The sequence below is a fragment of the Coregonus lavaretus genome, assembly GCF_964263955.1.
Source record: "Coregonus lavaretus genome assembly, contig: HAP1_SCAFFOLD_3406, whole genome shotgun sequence".
In the NCBI taxonomy this organism is placed as follows: domain Eukaryota; kingdom Metazoa; phylum Chordata; class Actinopteri; order Salmoniformes; family Salmonidae; genus Coregonus; species Coregonus lavaretus.
The window spans coordinates 16,286-32,208 of NW_028160173.1; the positions used below are offsets into that span (position 1 = coordinate 16,286).

The 15,923-nt window shown below is 42.6% G+C and overlaps 1 protein-coding gene across 1 annotated transcript in view; it reads left to right on the forward strand.

The window, feature by feature from the left end:
* The first annotated feature begins 1,525 nt into the window (after positions 1 to 1,525).
* Positions 1,526 to 15,923, forward strand: part of LOC311122058 (cerebral cavernous malformations protein 2 homolog) — a 45,745-nt gene continuing 31,347 nt past the window's right edge. The window contains exon 1 of the mRNA XM_084196471.1: positions 1,526 to 1,557. Within this exon, the coding sequence (XP_084052597.1) occupies positions 1,528 to 1,557 (30 nt within the window). The 5' untranslated portion in view covers positions 1,526 to 1,527. The remainder of the gene's footprint in view (positions 1,558 to 15,923) is intronic.

A 15,923-nucleotide genomic window follows, 5' to 3' on the forward strand; every position in this document is an offset into this window, starting at 1 on the left:
GATTTTTCAACTCACCTGGTATTGGTGATACTATCTTTGTGCTTGATTCGTGGAAACAGGAGTCTCATAAAATGTCCGTGTCCAGTTGCAAGGGGATCGGTTGGAATTTCAGTACACATTGGCGCCGTAAACTTTGTTGGATTACTTCATGGACCAAATTTTCAAACGGACCCCCTGCAACTGGACTCAGGCTGTTTACCATGAAGAAATAAAGGTATATTCTGGTCTAGTTAATGGGTGTGTCTCCAATGCGATAGCAGCCAGAGATTTTTCAACTAACTTGGTATTGGTGATACTATCTTCATCCTCGATTCGTGGAAACAGGAGTCTCATAAAATGTCACAGACATTTAAAAAAAAAAGGTAAACAAAACAAAACTTTGAGCGGTCAATCGAATCTCCTGTGTGGAGGCGATTAAAAGAGTTGAGAAAACAAGTGACGCTAGTGACGATATGGTAGTTGACGCACCACAGCCTGTAGTAAATGTTTGCTGCCAGTCAAAAGATACCCTGAGTGTTAAAAATGTGGATTTCGTGGCATTCATAGCTAGAGTTATAAACTGTATGGCTCAAGTGTCAAAGAAACTGGACATTATTGTGGCTGTGGCAGAAAGGTTCTGAGGACTTCAGGAGTTTACATCGGACGGCCCGCCCTCCCAGGCTCCCCCTGAATCAGATATTTTATAATTCTCTTTTTACACAAAAAAGTAGTTTGATATAGTGTAGTTTAATTATTTTTGGTAATTTGTATGAATATAAGGCCCCCCCCCCCACCACCCCCCACACACACAAATGGGTTCCGTTTTTCGGGGGTGGAAATCCTGTTTGCATTCTGCACAGTAGGTGGCGGAATGCACACTAAATTGTGCGAACGCCAATATAACGAAGAAGAAGAAGAAGAAGAAGAAGAATACTAAATTATTCATATTAATTTTGAGGAGTTATGTGGTTAAAGAGCCTAGATTAAGTGAACTGCTGGAGATATCATCAGGGGATGTAGTATTTCATGATGTATTTCGTTTCCTTAGGGAGACGAGAATATTGGGTAGGATTTAGATCTTCCCTGTCTCTGGTCCACACTCCAGTCCAGTCGGTGGCGGTAATGCACCTTAAAGTTGGTTGCCAACCGTGATATAAAATCCACAGAAGAAGAATAAGTACATTCTTCACTACGCCCATGATGGCGGTACGGTTGAAAAGTTGATGCAGTTTTTTTTTATTTTGTTATCCCTGTTTCCCCACTAATATTTTCTATGTGGTTGTCTTAATAATGCCAAGGCATTGCCCTCCGACACGAGGACATAAGTGCTTTTGACAACGTGAAATAATAACGTTATCGAAGTTACAAATGGTTGTTATTCCACTCGTTTTATGAGCACCGAGTGCCCCCTAGCCAAATGATGCTATATTTTACATTGGGTTGACATGTCACAGATTGTCGCCGTGGTTCTGACGTTAGCTAGATGTGTTTTGAGTTGCTGAAGAAATCGTTGGTTGCACTGAGCATGAAGAGTACCTACACATAGAGATGGAGGAGGATGTGAAAAAAGTGAAAAAGGTAAGTGACTTGAAACTTCGTTAGCTAACTCGGTTCTAGTGAGTCGTTCAGTGAGTCTCTTCAAGTTTCAAGTTTTTTGTCATGTGCACAAGTTTGAAATGACTTCTTACTTGCCCATTCTCAACAATGATGAAATCAATATCAGTAGTACTATATATATATATTTTTTTTAAGCAAAAAAGGAAAAAGCCAAGTAGAACAAAAACACGAGAAATAAGAACACAAGAAAGTAAGTAAGCTATATACGGGGTCATTTCCAGGGTCAGTGCCAATACCATATTTACAATGTGCAGGGATGGGGTGAGCATATCCGACGCAACCAATACTTTTTACAAACTCAAAAGAACAAGAACAATTGGTTGCATCGAATCTAGGGGTAAGGTGACTAGGCATCAGGATATATGATAACCGGAGGAGCAGCAGCCTATATGATGATTGTACGTGAGTGTGTGCGTATTGTGTGTGTGTGAGCAAATGAAGTGTGTGTGTTTTACATGGAGACAGTGTAAAAATAAAATAGAATGTTCCATGCAGATAGCCGGTGTAGCCATTTTGTTAACTATTTAGAAGTCGTATGGCTCAGGGATAGAAGCTGTTCAATATACTTAAGTACATAAGTATTATGTGTCCTACTAGGGAAGGGCATTTGAAATAATTTGTTTATTCGAATAATATGACGTTTTATCGGATATCCTGATAGTCGAAATACGTGTGTTAAAAAAAACGTTGTTTAAACTTGGAAAATGGCTTGCTGTGCAGCCTGCGCGATTTGGGAGACAGGTGCGGCTCTGCCTGCAAGTTGCAGCAGTGCGGGGAATGGGCAGAGTAGCCATATATTCTGATTATCCCTCAGACTACCAACATATTAGAAGAAAACATTAGAAAAAGCAACACAATGCTTAACAAAACATCATTAGACTTGTAAATAATGTTATCTGGATGAAAAATAATTAACCAAAACAGACTTATTTTTGCAAAATTTGTGATTTTGACTTTCAAACGAAAATATACACTTTCCCTTAAATAATGTGCAGCGTTTTTTCCAAAGTACCATCCACATAAGTACTAAAAACCAACATTTGAAATGTCCTTAATTTGATTTACATAAAGTGATCATCCATGGATCTTGAAAGACAATGACCAAAAAATATGGCTTAGTTTTCTTTATTAACTTACCCTACAGCCAGCGCTGCTAGTGAAACAATGGGTGTGGTTTGGCCTTTGGCAGAATGCCTCAAAAAGCATGCCCATTTCAAACCAAATGTTATAGCAATCCAAATACCATAAATGCTCGGATCCACCTCTATGCGGACGACACCATTTTGTATACATCTGGCCCTTCATTGGACACTGTGTGTTAACAAACCTCCAAACGAGCTTCAAATAACATAAACAGTTGCACATATGGAATATTGGAGGATGTTATAGGAATTCTGGTTATTTATGTAACATTTCCCGTAGAATAACTATATATTTTTTATAATACACATCAGTACAGCACAATGTGTAGCCTACATTTAGAGGGTAGCTGGTTTCTGTACTAACAGTTCTACTAAGTATTCATACCGCTGACAGACTGTAGGAGCTGTTTGGACTGCAGCTAAGCATATATGTAAGGTCATTTAGATTTTGTTCACTGTCATACCTAGTTATAATCAGTTATAACCATAGGCGAGCGCATGAGGTGCTTCCTTTCCGTAGGTTATCTGTCTATTTGGTCAACATCTCTGGTACAGGTCCACCCCCCCCCCCCCCCCCCCCCGCCCGCCACCCTGTGGTGGTATGTATCGCTTGATATTATGTATCCAGAGAAACTGGGATTCAAATAATGGCTTTTTTTAGATTTGCCCTAGAATGACTACTTTTTGGAGAATACACACCAGTACAGATATCTGTGTAGATTCAGAGTGTATCTGAGTTTCTGTATTGCAGTCAAATATTGCAGCATAAAAGTAACTTTTTGGTCCACTGTGGCAGGTAGAATTAAAAAAATCTACCAGCCATAATATTTTTTTATTCACTAAAATTACACCAACAAAACACACCAAAAAACGGATGAACATGCTTTGTAATGTTTCTAAAACAATAAATGTATTACTAGTAAGAAGTAATGTGGTATATTGTTTAATTTCATTTTTTTGTGACATGAGTCTTTTAACCAAAATATCACAGATGAGACAAATGTTCACCTGCCCCTTTAAGGGCGAGAGTTTAGTCTGACTAGTAGTGTTCTCTTCCTGAACATTTGAAACTCAAACATTGAAGAAAAAAATACCTAGCTTTAGAACAAAATAATGTAAAAAAAATATATAATGAGACAAAAACATTTCACCTGTCCCTTTAAGGGCGGGAGGTTACCGTGGTAGCGCGACTCGAGTCATGTTTGAAGAAGTTAAGGGGTCTGAATACTTTCGGAACGCACTGTATTTCCCAAATTAAAATCACTTTGAGCTGATTTGCTAAAAAGAGCTTGTCACCTCCGTGGTTAATCTCCGGTCTTATCTGCAATTCTAAATGCAGTCTCAATTGCTCCATATCAAACTGTTACTAAGAACCTGAGGTTTAAATGTATTAAAGTTCAATTTAGTTTCACCATATCGAAAGAGTGAGAGAGACGGAGAGCGCGGTGAGATAGGAGAATCTCCGTCGTAGCCAAGCAAAAACGCCCCACTCTCTCCCTTAGTAAGCTAACGTTAGGTAGCTAGCTAGCTAAACAGCTTGTTTAGCTACCTACTTGCGGTAAATCAATGATCGCTTCAACAATTCAGCATGAAATCTTGATAGCAGCGTAGCTAAATGTTCCCAAGAACCTGAGCTTTGTAGTGATGTAGTTTTTTTTTATGGTCAACCAGTGTAGATGAAAGCTTGCTTACTTTCTCACTCAGGTGATTTTTTTTTTTAGCTTGCTCCACAAAACTCCTTCCAGACATCAGTCAACTTGTATACTTCGAGTTGATACTCAAATAGCTTATGGTTGGACAAAAAATTAGGCTTGGGCGGTATCCATTTATTTCCATACCTTCATACAGTCCTACCATCTTGAGGGTGGGGGGGGGGGGGGCATCCGTGCCACCCGTGCCTTGCGGTAACCAAGGTACCGCTCTTACCGTGCCACAATGTGGCGGCATTTGCTTTCTCTAGGGTTCACACTTTCTCGTCAACACAATGCGTCACAACAATCTTGCCACAGTGAGGCGTTGTATTGTATTTGCATTGAATACACATTTTCCCGTTATGGTTCACTTTCCCGTCAACCATAACCATGCCTGGTGTTATTAGCCTGCCATTTAGGTTCGTAAATCTAACTCAATATGCAAGGTAACGCTCAACATTCGAATAAATGCACACAAGTAAGCAGTCAATAAACAAACCTTATAAAACATGTTATTTTGGAAGCACTAAAAAAAATCGCTGATAGCGTGGGAGTCAAGGCGTTAACTCTGCATGCCGACAAATGAACAAAGAGCATAGCATTGGTTTTCGTCAAATGTAACAAAGAATGTCAGTGTGCAATAAGATAATACATATTTAATAACAGAAACAACGAGAGAGAAAACAATTAGGCCTTGTGGAATCGAAATGACTTGCTGCATGCTATACCAAAATAGGTCAGTAAAAAGGGCAAACAGTGTAAAAATATAACAAAACTATTAAATAAGAAATAATACAAATATATAAATAACATTGAAGTGCACATATTGAGGTACCCCTTGTCGTACTCCGTTGTAGAGGTCTCGAATTCTCCCCCAGGCAGCTCGTAGCTTACTTACGTTTACATTTTAGTCATTTTAGCAGACGCTCTTACATGCCCCCCGTGGGAATCGAACCCACAACCCTGGCGTTGCAAACGCCATGCTCTACCCACTGAGCTACATCCCTTGGGGGTCTAATGTGTAGATCATGTCCCTTGGAGGCTTTCTGTTCCACCATGTTGAACGAAACCATTTATTTCTCAATGTATTTGGTAACGGCGTCCGTGCAATTCTTCTTCCACCCGGTGCTATGTTAGTATTTAGTTGATGTGATGTAGATTGGGTTTGGGACGGCGGTGATGAGGGTCCTGCCCCAGCGCTCCTGGTCCACGGTGGTGATGAGGGTCCTGCCCCAGCGCTCCTGGTCCACGGTGGTGATGAGGGTCCTGCCCCAGCGCTCCTGGTCCACGGTGGTGATGAGGGTCCTGCCCCAGCGCTCCTGGTCCACGGTGGTGATGAGGGTCCTGCCCCAGCGCTCCTGGTCCACGGTGGTGATGAGGGTCCTGCCCCAGCGCTCCTGGTCCACGGTGGTGATGAGGGTCCTGCCCCAGCGCTCCTGGTCCACGGTGGTGATGAGGGTCCTGCCCCAGCGCTCCTGGTCCACGGTGGTGATGAGGGTCCTGCCCCAGCGCTCCTGGTCCACGGTGGTGATGAGGGTCCTGCCCCAGCGCTCCTGGTCCACGGTGGTGATGAGGGTCCTGCCCCAGCGCTCCTGGTCCACGGTGGTGATGAGGGTCCTGCCCCAGCGCTCCTGGTCCACGGTGGTGATGAGGGTCCTGCCCCAGCGCTCCTGCCCCAGTGCTCCTGGTCCACGGTGGTGATGAGGGTCCTGAAGTTAGTAGGCTATGACCCCTCCCCTTCCATGTCTCCTCACCTAACTCATGTTGTGATTTAGCAAACAGCGCACATTTTATAAAACAGTTCAACCTATAACCGGTTCTAACAGTATTTGAAAAACCAGTACCGACTGTACCCGTCAAATATCCCCCGGTAATTATGTGGTATAGATGGTATGGTATATATGGGATATATGGTATGGTGTAGACGGTATGGTATATATGGTACGGTATATATGATATACACTACCGTTCAAAAGTTTGGGGTCACTTAGAAATGTCCTTGTTTTCCATGAAAACATACATGAAATTAGTTTGAATAGGAAATATAGCAAAATGAATAGGAAATGTAGTCATTGACTTTGCTTTCGTCAAAAAATCCTCAATTTGCAGCAATTACAGCCTTGCAGACCTTTGGCATTCTAGTTGTCAATTTGTTGAGGTAATCTGAAGAGATTTCATCCCATGCTTCCTGAAGCACCTCCCACAAGTTGGATTGGCTTGATGGGCACTTCTTACGTACCATATGGTCAAGATCACAACAGCTCAATAGGGTTGAGATCCGGTGACTGTGGTGGCCACTCCATTATAGACAGAATACCAGCTGACTGCTTCTTCCCTAAATAGTTCTTGCATAGTTTGGTGCTGTGCTTTGGGTCATTGTCCTGTTGCTCCAATCAAGCGCCGTCCACAGGGTATGGCATGGCATTGCAAAATGGATTGATAGCCGTCCTTCTTGAAGATCCCTTTTACCCTGTACAAATCTCCCACTTTACCACCACCAAAGCACCCCCAGACCATCACATTGCCTCCACCATGCTTGACAGATGGCATCAAGCACTCCTCCAGCATCTTTTCATTTGGTCTGCGTCTCACAAATGTTCATCTTTGTGATCTGAACACCTCAAACATCGTTTAGTCTGTCCATAACACTTTTTCCCAATCTTCTTCTGTCCAGTGTCTGTGTTCTTTTGTCCGTTTTAATATTTTATTTTTTATTGGCCAGTCTGAGATATGGCTTTTTCTTTGCAACTCTGCCTAGAAGGTCAGCATCCCGGAGTCGCCTCTTCACTATTGACGTTGAGACTGGTGTTTTGCGGGTACTATTTAATGAAGCTGCCAGTTGAGGACCTGTGAGGCGTCTGTTTCTCAAACTAGACATTCTAATGTATTTGTCCTCTTGCTCAGTTGTGCACCGGGGCCTCCCACTCCTCTTTCTATTCTGGTTAGAGACAGTTTGCGCTGTTCTGTGAAGGGAGTAGTACACAGTGTTGTACGAGATCTTCAGTTTCTTGGCAATTTCTCGCATGGAATAGCCTTCATTTCTCAGAACAAGAATACAGTCGTGGTCAAAAGTTTTGAGAACGACACAAGTATTGGTCTTCACAAAGTTCGCTGCTTCAGTGTTATGAGATATTTTTGTCAGATGTTACTATGGTATACTGAAGTATAATTACAAGCATTCCATAAGTGTCAAAGGCTTTTATTGACAATTATATTAAGTTTATGCAAGGAGTCAATATTTGCAGTGTTGACCCTTCTTTTTCAAGACCTCTGCAATCCGCCCTGGCATGCTGTCAATTAACTTCTGGGCCACATCCTGACTGATGGCAGCCCATTCTTGCATAATCAATGTTTGTCAGAATTTGTGGGTTTTTGTTTGTCCACCCGCCTCTTGAGGATCGACCACAAGTTCTCAATGGGATTAAGGTCTGGGGAGTTTACTGGCCATGGAGCCAAAATGTTGATGTTTTGTTCCCCGAGCCACTTAGTTATCACTTTTGCCTTATGGCAAGGTGCTCCATCATGCTGGAAAAGGCATTGGTCGTCACCAAACTGTTCTTGGGTGGTTGGGAGAAGTTGCTCTCGGAGGATGTGTTGGTACCATTCTTTATTCATGGCTGTGTTCTTAGGCAAAATTGTGAGTGAGCCCACTCCCTTGGCTGAGAAGCAACCCCACACATGAATGGTCTCAGGATGCTTTACTGTTGGCATGACACAGGACTGATGGTAGCGCTCACCTTGTCTTCTCCGGACAAGGTGTTTTCCGGATGCCCCAAACAATCGGAAAGGGGATTCATCAGAGAAAATGACTTTACCCAAGTCCAATCCCTGTTCCTTTTGCAGAATATCAGTCTGTCCCTGATGTTTTTCCTGGAGAGAAGTGGCTTCTTTGCTGCCCTTCTTGACACCAGGCCATCCTCCAAAGGTCTTCGCCTCACTGTGCGTGCAGATGCACTCACACCTGCCTGCTGCCATTCCTGAGCAAGCTCTGCACTGGTGGTGCCCCGATCCCGCAGCTGAATCAACTTTAGGAGACGTCCTGGCGCTTGCTGGACTTTCTTGGGCGCCCTGACGCCTTCTTCACAACAATTGAACCTCTCCTTGAAGTTCTTGATGATCCGAAAAATGTTTGATTTAGGTGCAATCTTTCTAGCAGCAATATCCTTTCCTGTGAAGCCCTTTTTGTGCAAAGCAATGAAGACGGCACGTGTTTCCTTGCAGGTAACCATGGTTAACAGAGGAAGAACAATGATTTCAAGCACCACCCTCCTTTTTAAAGCTTCCAGTCTGTTATTCTAACTCAATCAGCATGACAGAGTGATCTCCAGCCTTGTCCTCGTCAACACTCTCATCTGTGTTAACGAGAGAATCACTGACATGATGGCAGCTGGTCCTTTTGTGGCAGGGCTGAAATGCAGTGGAAATGTTTTTTGGGGATTAAGTTCATTTTTATGCCATTCTGGAGTACAGTGGGGAAAAAAAGTATTTAGTCAGCCACCAATTGTACAAGTTCTCCCACTTAAAAAGATGAGAGAGGCCTGTAATTTTCATCATAGGTACACGTCAACTATGACAGACAAAATGAAGAAAAAAAATCCAGAAAATCACATTGTAGGATTTTTAATGAATTTATTAGCAAATTATGGTGGAAAATAAGTATTTGGTCAATAACAAAAGTTTTTCAATACTTTGTTATATACCCTTTGTTGGCAATGACACAGGTCAAACGTTTTCTGTAAGTCTTCACAAGGTTTTCACACACTGTTGCTGGTATTTTGGCCCATTCCTCCATGCAGATCTCCTCTAGAGCAGTGATGTTTTGGGGCTGTCGCTGGGTATACGGACTTTCAACTCCCTCCAAAGATTTTCTATGGGGTTGAGATCTGGAGACTGGCTAGGCCACTCCAGGACCTTGAAATGCTTCTTACGAAGCCACTCCTTCGTTGCCCGGGCGGTGTGTTTGGGATCATTGTCATGCTGAAAGACCCAGCCACGTTTCATGTTCAATGCCCTTGCTGATGGAAGGAGGTTTTCACTCAAAATCTCACGATACATGGCCCCATTCATTCTTTCCTTTACACGGATCAGTCGTCCTGGTCCCTTTGCAGAAAAACAGCCCCAAAGCATGATGTTTCCACCCCCATGCTTCACAGTAGGTATGGTGTTCTTTGAATGCAACTCAGCATTCTTTGTCCTCCAAACACGACGAGTTGAGTTTTTACCAAAAAGTTATATTTTGGTTTCATCTGACCATATGACATTCTCCCAATCCTCTTCTGGATCATCCAAATGCACTCTAGCAAACTTCAGACGGGCCTGGACATGTACTGGCTTAAGCAGGGGGACACGTCTGGCACTGCGTAGTGCGTTACTGATGGTAGGCTTTGTTACTTTGGTCCCAGCTCTCTGCAGGTCATTCACTAGGTCCCCCCGTGTGGTTCTGGGATTTTTGCTCACCGTTCTTGTGATCATTTTGACCCCACGGGGTGAGATCTTGCGTGGAGCCCCAGATCGAGGGAGATTATCAGGGGTCTTGTATGTCTTCCATTTCCTAATAATTGCTCCCACAGTTGATTTCTTCAAACCAAGCTGCTTACCTATTGCAGATTCAATCTTCCCAGCCTGGTGCAGGTCTACAATTTTGTTTCTGGTGTCCTTTGACAGCTCTTTGGTCTTGGCCATAGTGGAGTTTGGAGTGTGACTGTTTGAGGTTGTGGACAGGTGTCTTTTATACTGATAACAAGTTCAAACAGGTGCCATTAATACAGGTAACGAGTGGAGGACAGAGGAGCCTCTTAAAGAAGAAGTTACAAGTCTGTGAGAGCCAGGAATCTTGCTTGTTTGTAGGTGTCCAAATACTTATTTTCCACCATAATTTGCAAATAAATTCATTAAAAATCCTACAATGTAGTTTTCCAGAATTTTCTTTCTCAATTTGTCTGTCATAGTTGACGTGTACCTATGATGAAAATGACAGGCCTCTCTCATCTTTTTAAGTGGGAGAACTTGCACAATTGGTGGCTGACTAAATACTTTTTTCCCCACTGTATATGCAAATTGCCATCATCAAAACTGAGGCAGCAGACTTTGTGAAAATTAGTATTTGTGTCATTCTCAAACCACGACTGTAGACTGACGAGTTTCAGAAGAAAGTTCCTTGTTTCTGTCCATTTTGAGCCTGTAATCGAACCCACAATTACTTATGCTCCAGATACTCAACTAGTCTCAAGAAGGCCAGTTTTATTGCTTCTTTAATCAGCACAACAGTTTTCAGCTGTGCTAACATAATTGCAAAAGGTTTTTCTAATGATCAATTAGCCTTTTAAAATTATAAACTTGGATTAGCAAACACAACATGCCATTGGAACACAGGACTGATCGTTGCTGATAATGGGCCTCTGTACGCCTATGTAGAAATTCAATAAAAATCAGCCGTTTCCAGCTACGATAGCCATTTACAACATTAACAATGTCTACACTGTATTTCTGATAAATTTGATGTGATTTTAATGGACCAAAAATTTGCTTTTCTTTCGAAAACAAGGACATTTCTAAGTGACCCCAAACTTTTGAACGGTAGCGTATATGATAATATGGTATGGTATATATGGTATATATGGTACGGTATATATGATATGTTAAATATGGTACGGTATATATGATATGGTAAATATGGTATATACAGTTGAAGTCGGAAGTTTACATACACTTAGGTTGGGGTCATTAAAACTCGTTTTTCAACCACTCCACAAATTTCTTGTTAACAAACTATAGTTTTGGCAAGTCGGTTAGGACATTTACTTTGTACATGACAGTAATTTTTCCAACAATTGTTTAGACAGATTATTTCACTTAATTCACTGTATCACAATTCTAGTGGGTCAGAAGTTTACATACACTAAGTTGACTGTGCCTTTAAACAGCTTGGAAAATTCCAGAAAATGATGTCATGGCTTTAGAAGCTTCTGATAGGCTAATTGACATCATTTGAGTCAATTGGAGGTGTACCTGTGGATGTATTTCATGGCCTACCTTCAAACTCAGTGCCTCTTTGCTTGACATCATGGGAAAATCAAAAGAAATCAGCCAAGACCTCAGAAAAAAAAATGTAGACCTCCACAAGTCTGGTTCATCCTTGGGAACAATTTCCAAATGCCTGAAGGTACGACGTTCATCTGTACAAACAATAGTATGCAAGTATAAAACAAGTCCTATATCGACATAACCTGAAAGGCCGCTCAGCAACGAAGAAGCCACTGCTCCAAAACCGCCATAAAAAAAAACAGACTACGGTTTGCAACTGCACATGGGGACAAAGATCATACTTTTTGGAGAAATTGTACTCTGGTCTGATGAAACAAAAATATAACTGTTTGGCCATCGTTATGTTTGGAGGAAAAAGGGGAAAGCTTGCAAGCCGAAGAACACCATCCCAACCGTGAAGCACGGGGGTGGCAGCATCATGCTGTGGGGGAGCTTTGCTGCACAAAATAGATGGCATCATGAGGAAGGAATATTATGTGGATATATTGAAGCAACATCTCAAGACATCAGTCAGGAAGTTAAAGCTTGGTCGCAAATGGGTCTTCCAAATGGACAATGACCCCAGGCATACTTCCAAAGTCGTGGCAAAATGGCTTAAGGACAACAAAGTCAAGGTATTGGAGTGGCCATCACAAAGCCCTCACCTCAATCCTATAGAAAATGTATGGGCAGATCTGAAAAAGCATGTGCGAGCAAGGAGGCCTACAAACCTGACTCAGTTACACCAGCTCTGTCAGGAGGAATGGGCCAAAATTCACCCAACTTATTGTGGGAAGCTTGTGGAAGGCTTCCTGAAACGTTTGACCCAAGTTAAACAATCTACTATTTCAGATTTCTTAAAATAAAGTGGTGATCCTAACTGACCTAAGACAGGGATTTTTTACTAGGATTAAAAGTCAGGAATTGTGAAAAACGGAGTTTAAATGTATTTGGCTTAAGGTGTATGTAAACTTCCGACTTCCACTGTATGGTATACTGCCCAAGTCTAGACGGGATAACACCACCTGAAATGGACCGATTTTGAAAGCAGTATTTTCAGGAGAAGCGTCAAACCGCTCTGGCCTGATTCATGGAGCTCTCCCCTGTAGCTCAGTTGGTAGAGCATGGCGCTTGCAACTCCAGGGTTGTGGGTTCGTTTCCCATGGGGGGGCCAGTATGAAAAATATATATTTAAAAAAATTTATGCACTCACTAACTGTAAGTTGCTCTGGATAAGAGCATCTGCTAAATGACTAAAATGTAAATGTAAATATCAGAGAGACATGCTCACAAACGGTTAATCAGGCAACATATTAAGGAAGATAATATATTTCTGTAAAAATACTTCAATTTAATTCAGTTTATCAAAATATCATGATTTCTAGCATGAGCACCAGTGTCAAACAGTGACCTTACACCCTACTATAGGGATGGCTTTCCAACCCATGATGGCTGTCTGTCCGTCCGTCCGTCAGTCAGTTAGGGGGGTGTTGTCCTGAGTACAAGCTAGCTGACTGTGATCACCCTGTCATTGACTCCATTATTTTACATTTCAGTCATTTAGCAGACGCTCTTATCCAGAGCGACTTACAGTTAGTGAGTGCATACATTTTCACACGTTATCTAGCCCGGGTTACCCCCGGTGGGAGGAGAGGGATTTGATTATCTGGCCTGGGTTACCCCCGGTGGGAGGAGTTTGAAATGGGGTGAAAAGTGATTGCATTCGTTTTGGAACCGGGCTGCCTCCCGGGCTTGAGCCAGGTGCCCCGTTCAAAGCCCGAGGCAAAGTCGGCTCAAAACAAAAGTGACGTAGGATTAAGCACGTGGAGTAATTAGTAGGATTCTGTCTTTTCACGTGCAAAAGTGATTTATTTTGATAAAAACGCTGTATCTGCCATTCCCAATGAAAACTAGTTTGAAAATTCTAACATATATTTAATGGAAAAGAGGTACATTTCTGGACGATGCACCATGCTGCCTTGACAACATGACCAAGGGGTGCAGATTACTGTTGGATTTGAGAAGGGTGCTCCTCTCGTTCACGTCACTGGCCATAGACCGACTGGTGCACCACGGCAATAGAAGTCCTTCAGGGTTATGGCGGCGTGGGCGTCTGAAGGGATGTGTTCTTAGTGTCATCTGTCAAAGAGGTCAGCAGTGGACAGGAAGGAAGGCTGAGTTTCTTCTTCTCTCTCTCTCTCTCTCCCTCTCTCTCTCTTTCCTTCTCTCTCTCTTTCCTTCTCTCTCTCTCTCTCTCCCTCTTTCCTTCTCTCTCTTTCTCTCTCTCCCTCTTTCCTTCTCTCTCTCTCTCTCTCTCTCTCCCTCTTTCCTTCTCTCTCTCTCTCTCTCTCTCTCTCTCTCTCTCTTTCCTTCTCTCTCTTTCCTTCTCTCTCTCTCTCTTTCCTTCTCTCTCTTTCCTTCTCTCTCTCTCTCTCTCTCCCTCTTTCCTTCTCTCTCCCTCTTTCCTTCTCTCTCCCTCTTTCCTTCTCTCTCTCTCTCTCTCTCTCTTTCCTTCTATCTCTCTCTCTCCCTCTTTCCTTCTCTCTCTCTCTTTCCTTCTCTCTCTCTCTTTCCTTCTCTCTCTCTTTCCTTCCCTCTCTCTCTCTCCCTCTTTCCTTCTCTCTCTCTCTCTTTCCTTCTCTCCCCTTCTCTCTCTCTCTCTCTCTCTCTCTCTCTCTCTCTTTCCTTCTCTCTCTCTTTCCTTCTCTCTCTCTCTCTCTCTCTCTCTCTCTCTTTCCTTCTCTCTCTCCCTCTCTCTTTCTATTTTTCTTTTTCTCTCCTTACTCAGATACACTGAATGGACAAAACATTAAGAACACCTCTTTCAATGACATAGACTGACCAGGTGAATCCAGATGAAAGCAATGATCCCTTATTGATGTCACTTGTTATATCCACTTCAATCAGTGTAGATGAAAGGGAGGAGTCAGGTTAAAGAAGGATTTTTAAGCCTTGACACAATTGAGACATGGATTGTGTATGTGTGCCATTCAGAGGGTGCAAGACAAAATATGTAAATTCCTTTGAACAGGGTATGGTAGTAGGTGCTAGGTCCACCGGTTTGTGTCATAGAACTGCAACACTGCTGGGTTTTTCACGCTCAACAGTTTCCTGTGTGTATCAAGATTTTTGATTTAATTTTATTTAACTAGGCAAGTCAGTTAAGAACACATTTTTATTTACAATGACGGCCTACACTGAAAGGCAAAAGGCCTCCTGCGGGGACGGGGATTAAAAATATAGGACAAAACACACCAAGACGAGAGACACCACAACACTACATAAAGAGAGACACTACAACACTACATAAAGAGAGACACTACAACACTACATAAAGAGAGACACTACAACACTACATAAAGAGAGACACCACAACACTCCATAAAGAGAGACACCACAACACTACATATAGAGAGACACCACAACACTACATAAAGAGAGACACTACAACACTACATAAAGAGAGACACCACAACACTACATAAAGAGAGACACCACAACACTACATAAAGAGAGACGCCACAACACTACATAAAGAGAGACGCCACAACACTACATAAAGAGAGACGCCACAACACTACATAAAGAGAGACGCCACAACACTACATAAAGAGAGACACCACAACACTACATAAAGAGAGACACCACAACACTACTTAAAGAGAGACACCACAACACTACATAAAGAGAGACACCACAACACTACATAGAGAGACGCCACAACACTACATAAAGAGAGACACTACAACTGTCACGGTTTCGGCCGAGGCGGCCCCTCCTCCTTGTTCGGGCAGGTTTCGGCGGTCGTCGTCTCCGGAGTACTAGCTGCCACCGTTCTATGTTTCATGGTTGATTGGTTTTGTCTGTTTGTCACACCTGTTTTGTGTTATGTCTCATTAAGCACCCTATTTAGTTCCTTGTTGTGAGTTTAGGTGTTGTGTGTAATTGTTCCCGTTGTCGTGTTGTTGCGCTACCCGTTTCGGTGCGCTATTTGTAGCTTTCCTCCTTGTTTATTTAGGAGAGGATTTTCGCACATGTTTTGTGCGCTCGTTTGTTTACGCCTGTGTGCGCTTTTCTCGCCTCCGGGCTGTTTGGATTGTATTTTTGTGTGCTCTACTAAAAGTCTTTGTTGGACTTAACTTCTGCGTCCTGCGCCTGATTCCACACCACACCAATCTACAGCAACACCTGACAACAACACTACATAAAGAGAGACACCACAACACTACATAAAGAGAGACGCCACAACACTACATAAAGAGAGACACCACAACACTACATAAAGAGAGACGCCACAACACTACATAAAGAGAGACACCACAACACTACATAAAGAGAGACACCACAACACTACATAAAGAGAGACACCACAACACTACATAAAGAGAGACACCACAACACTACATAAAGAGAGACACCACAACACTACATAAAGAGAGACACCACAACACTACATAAAGAGAGACCACAA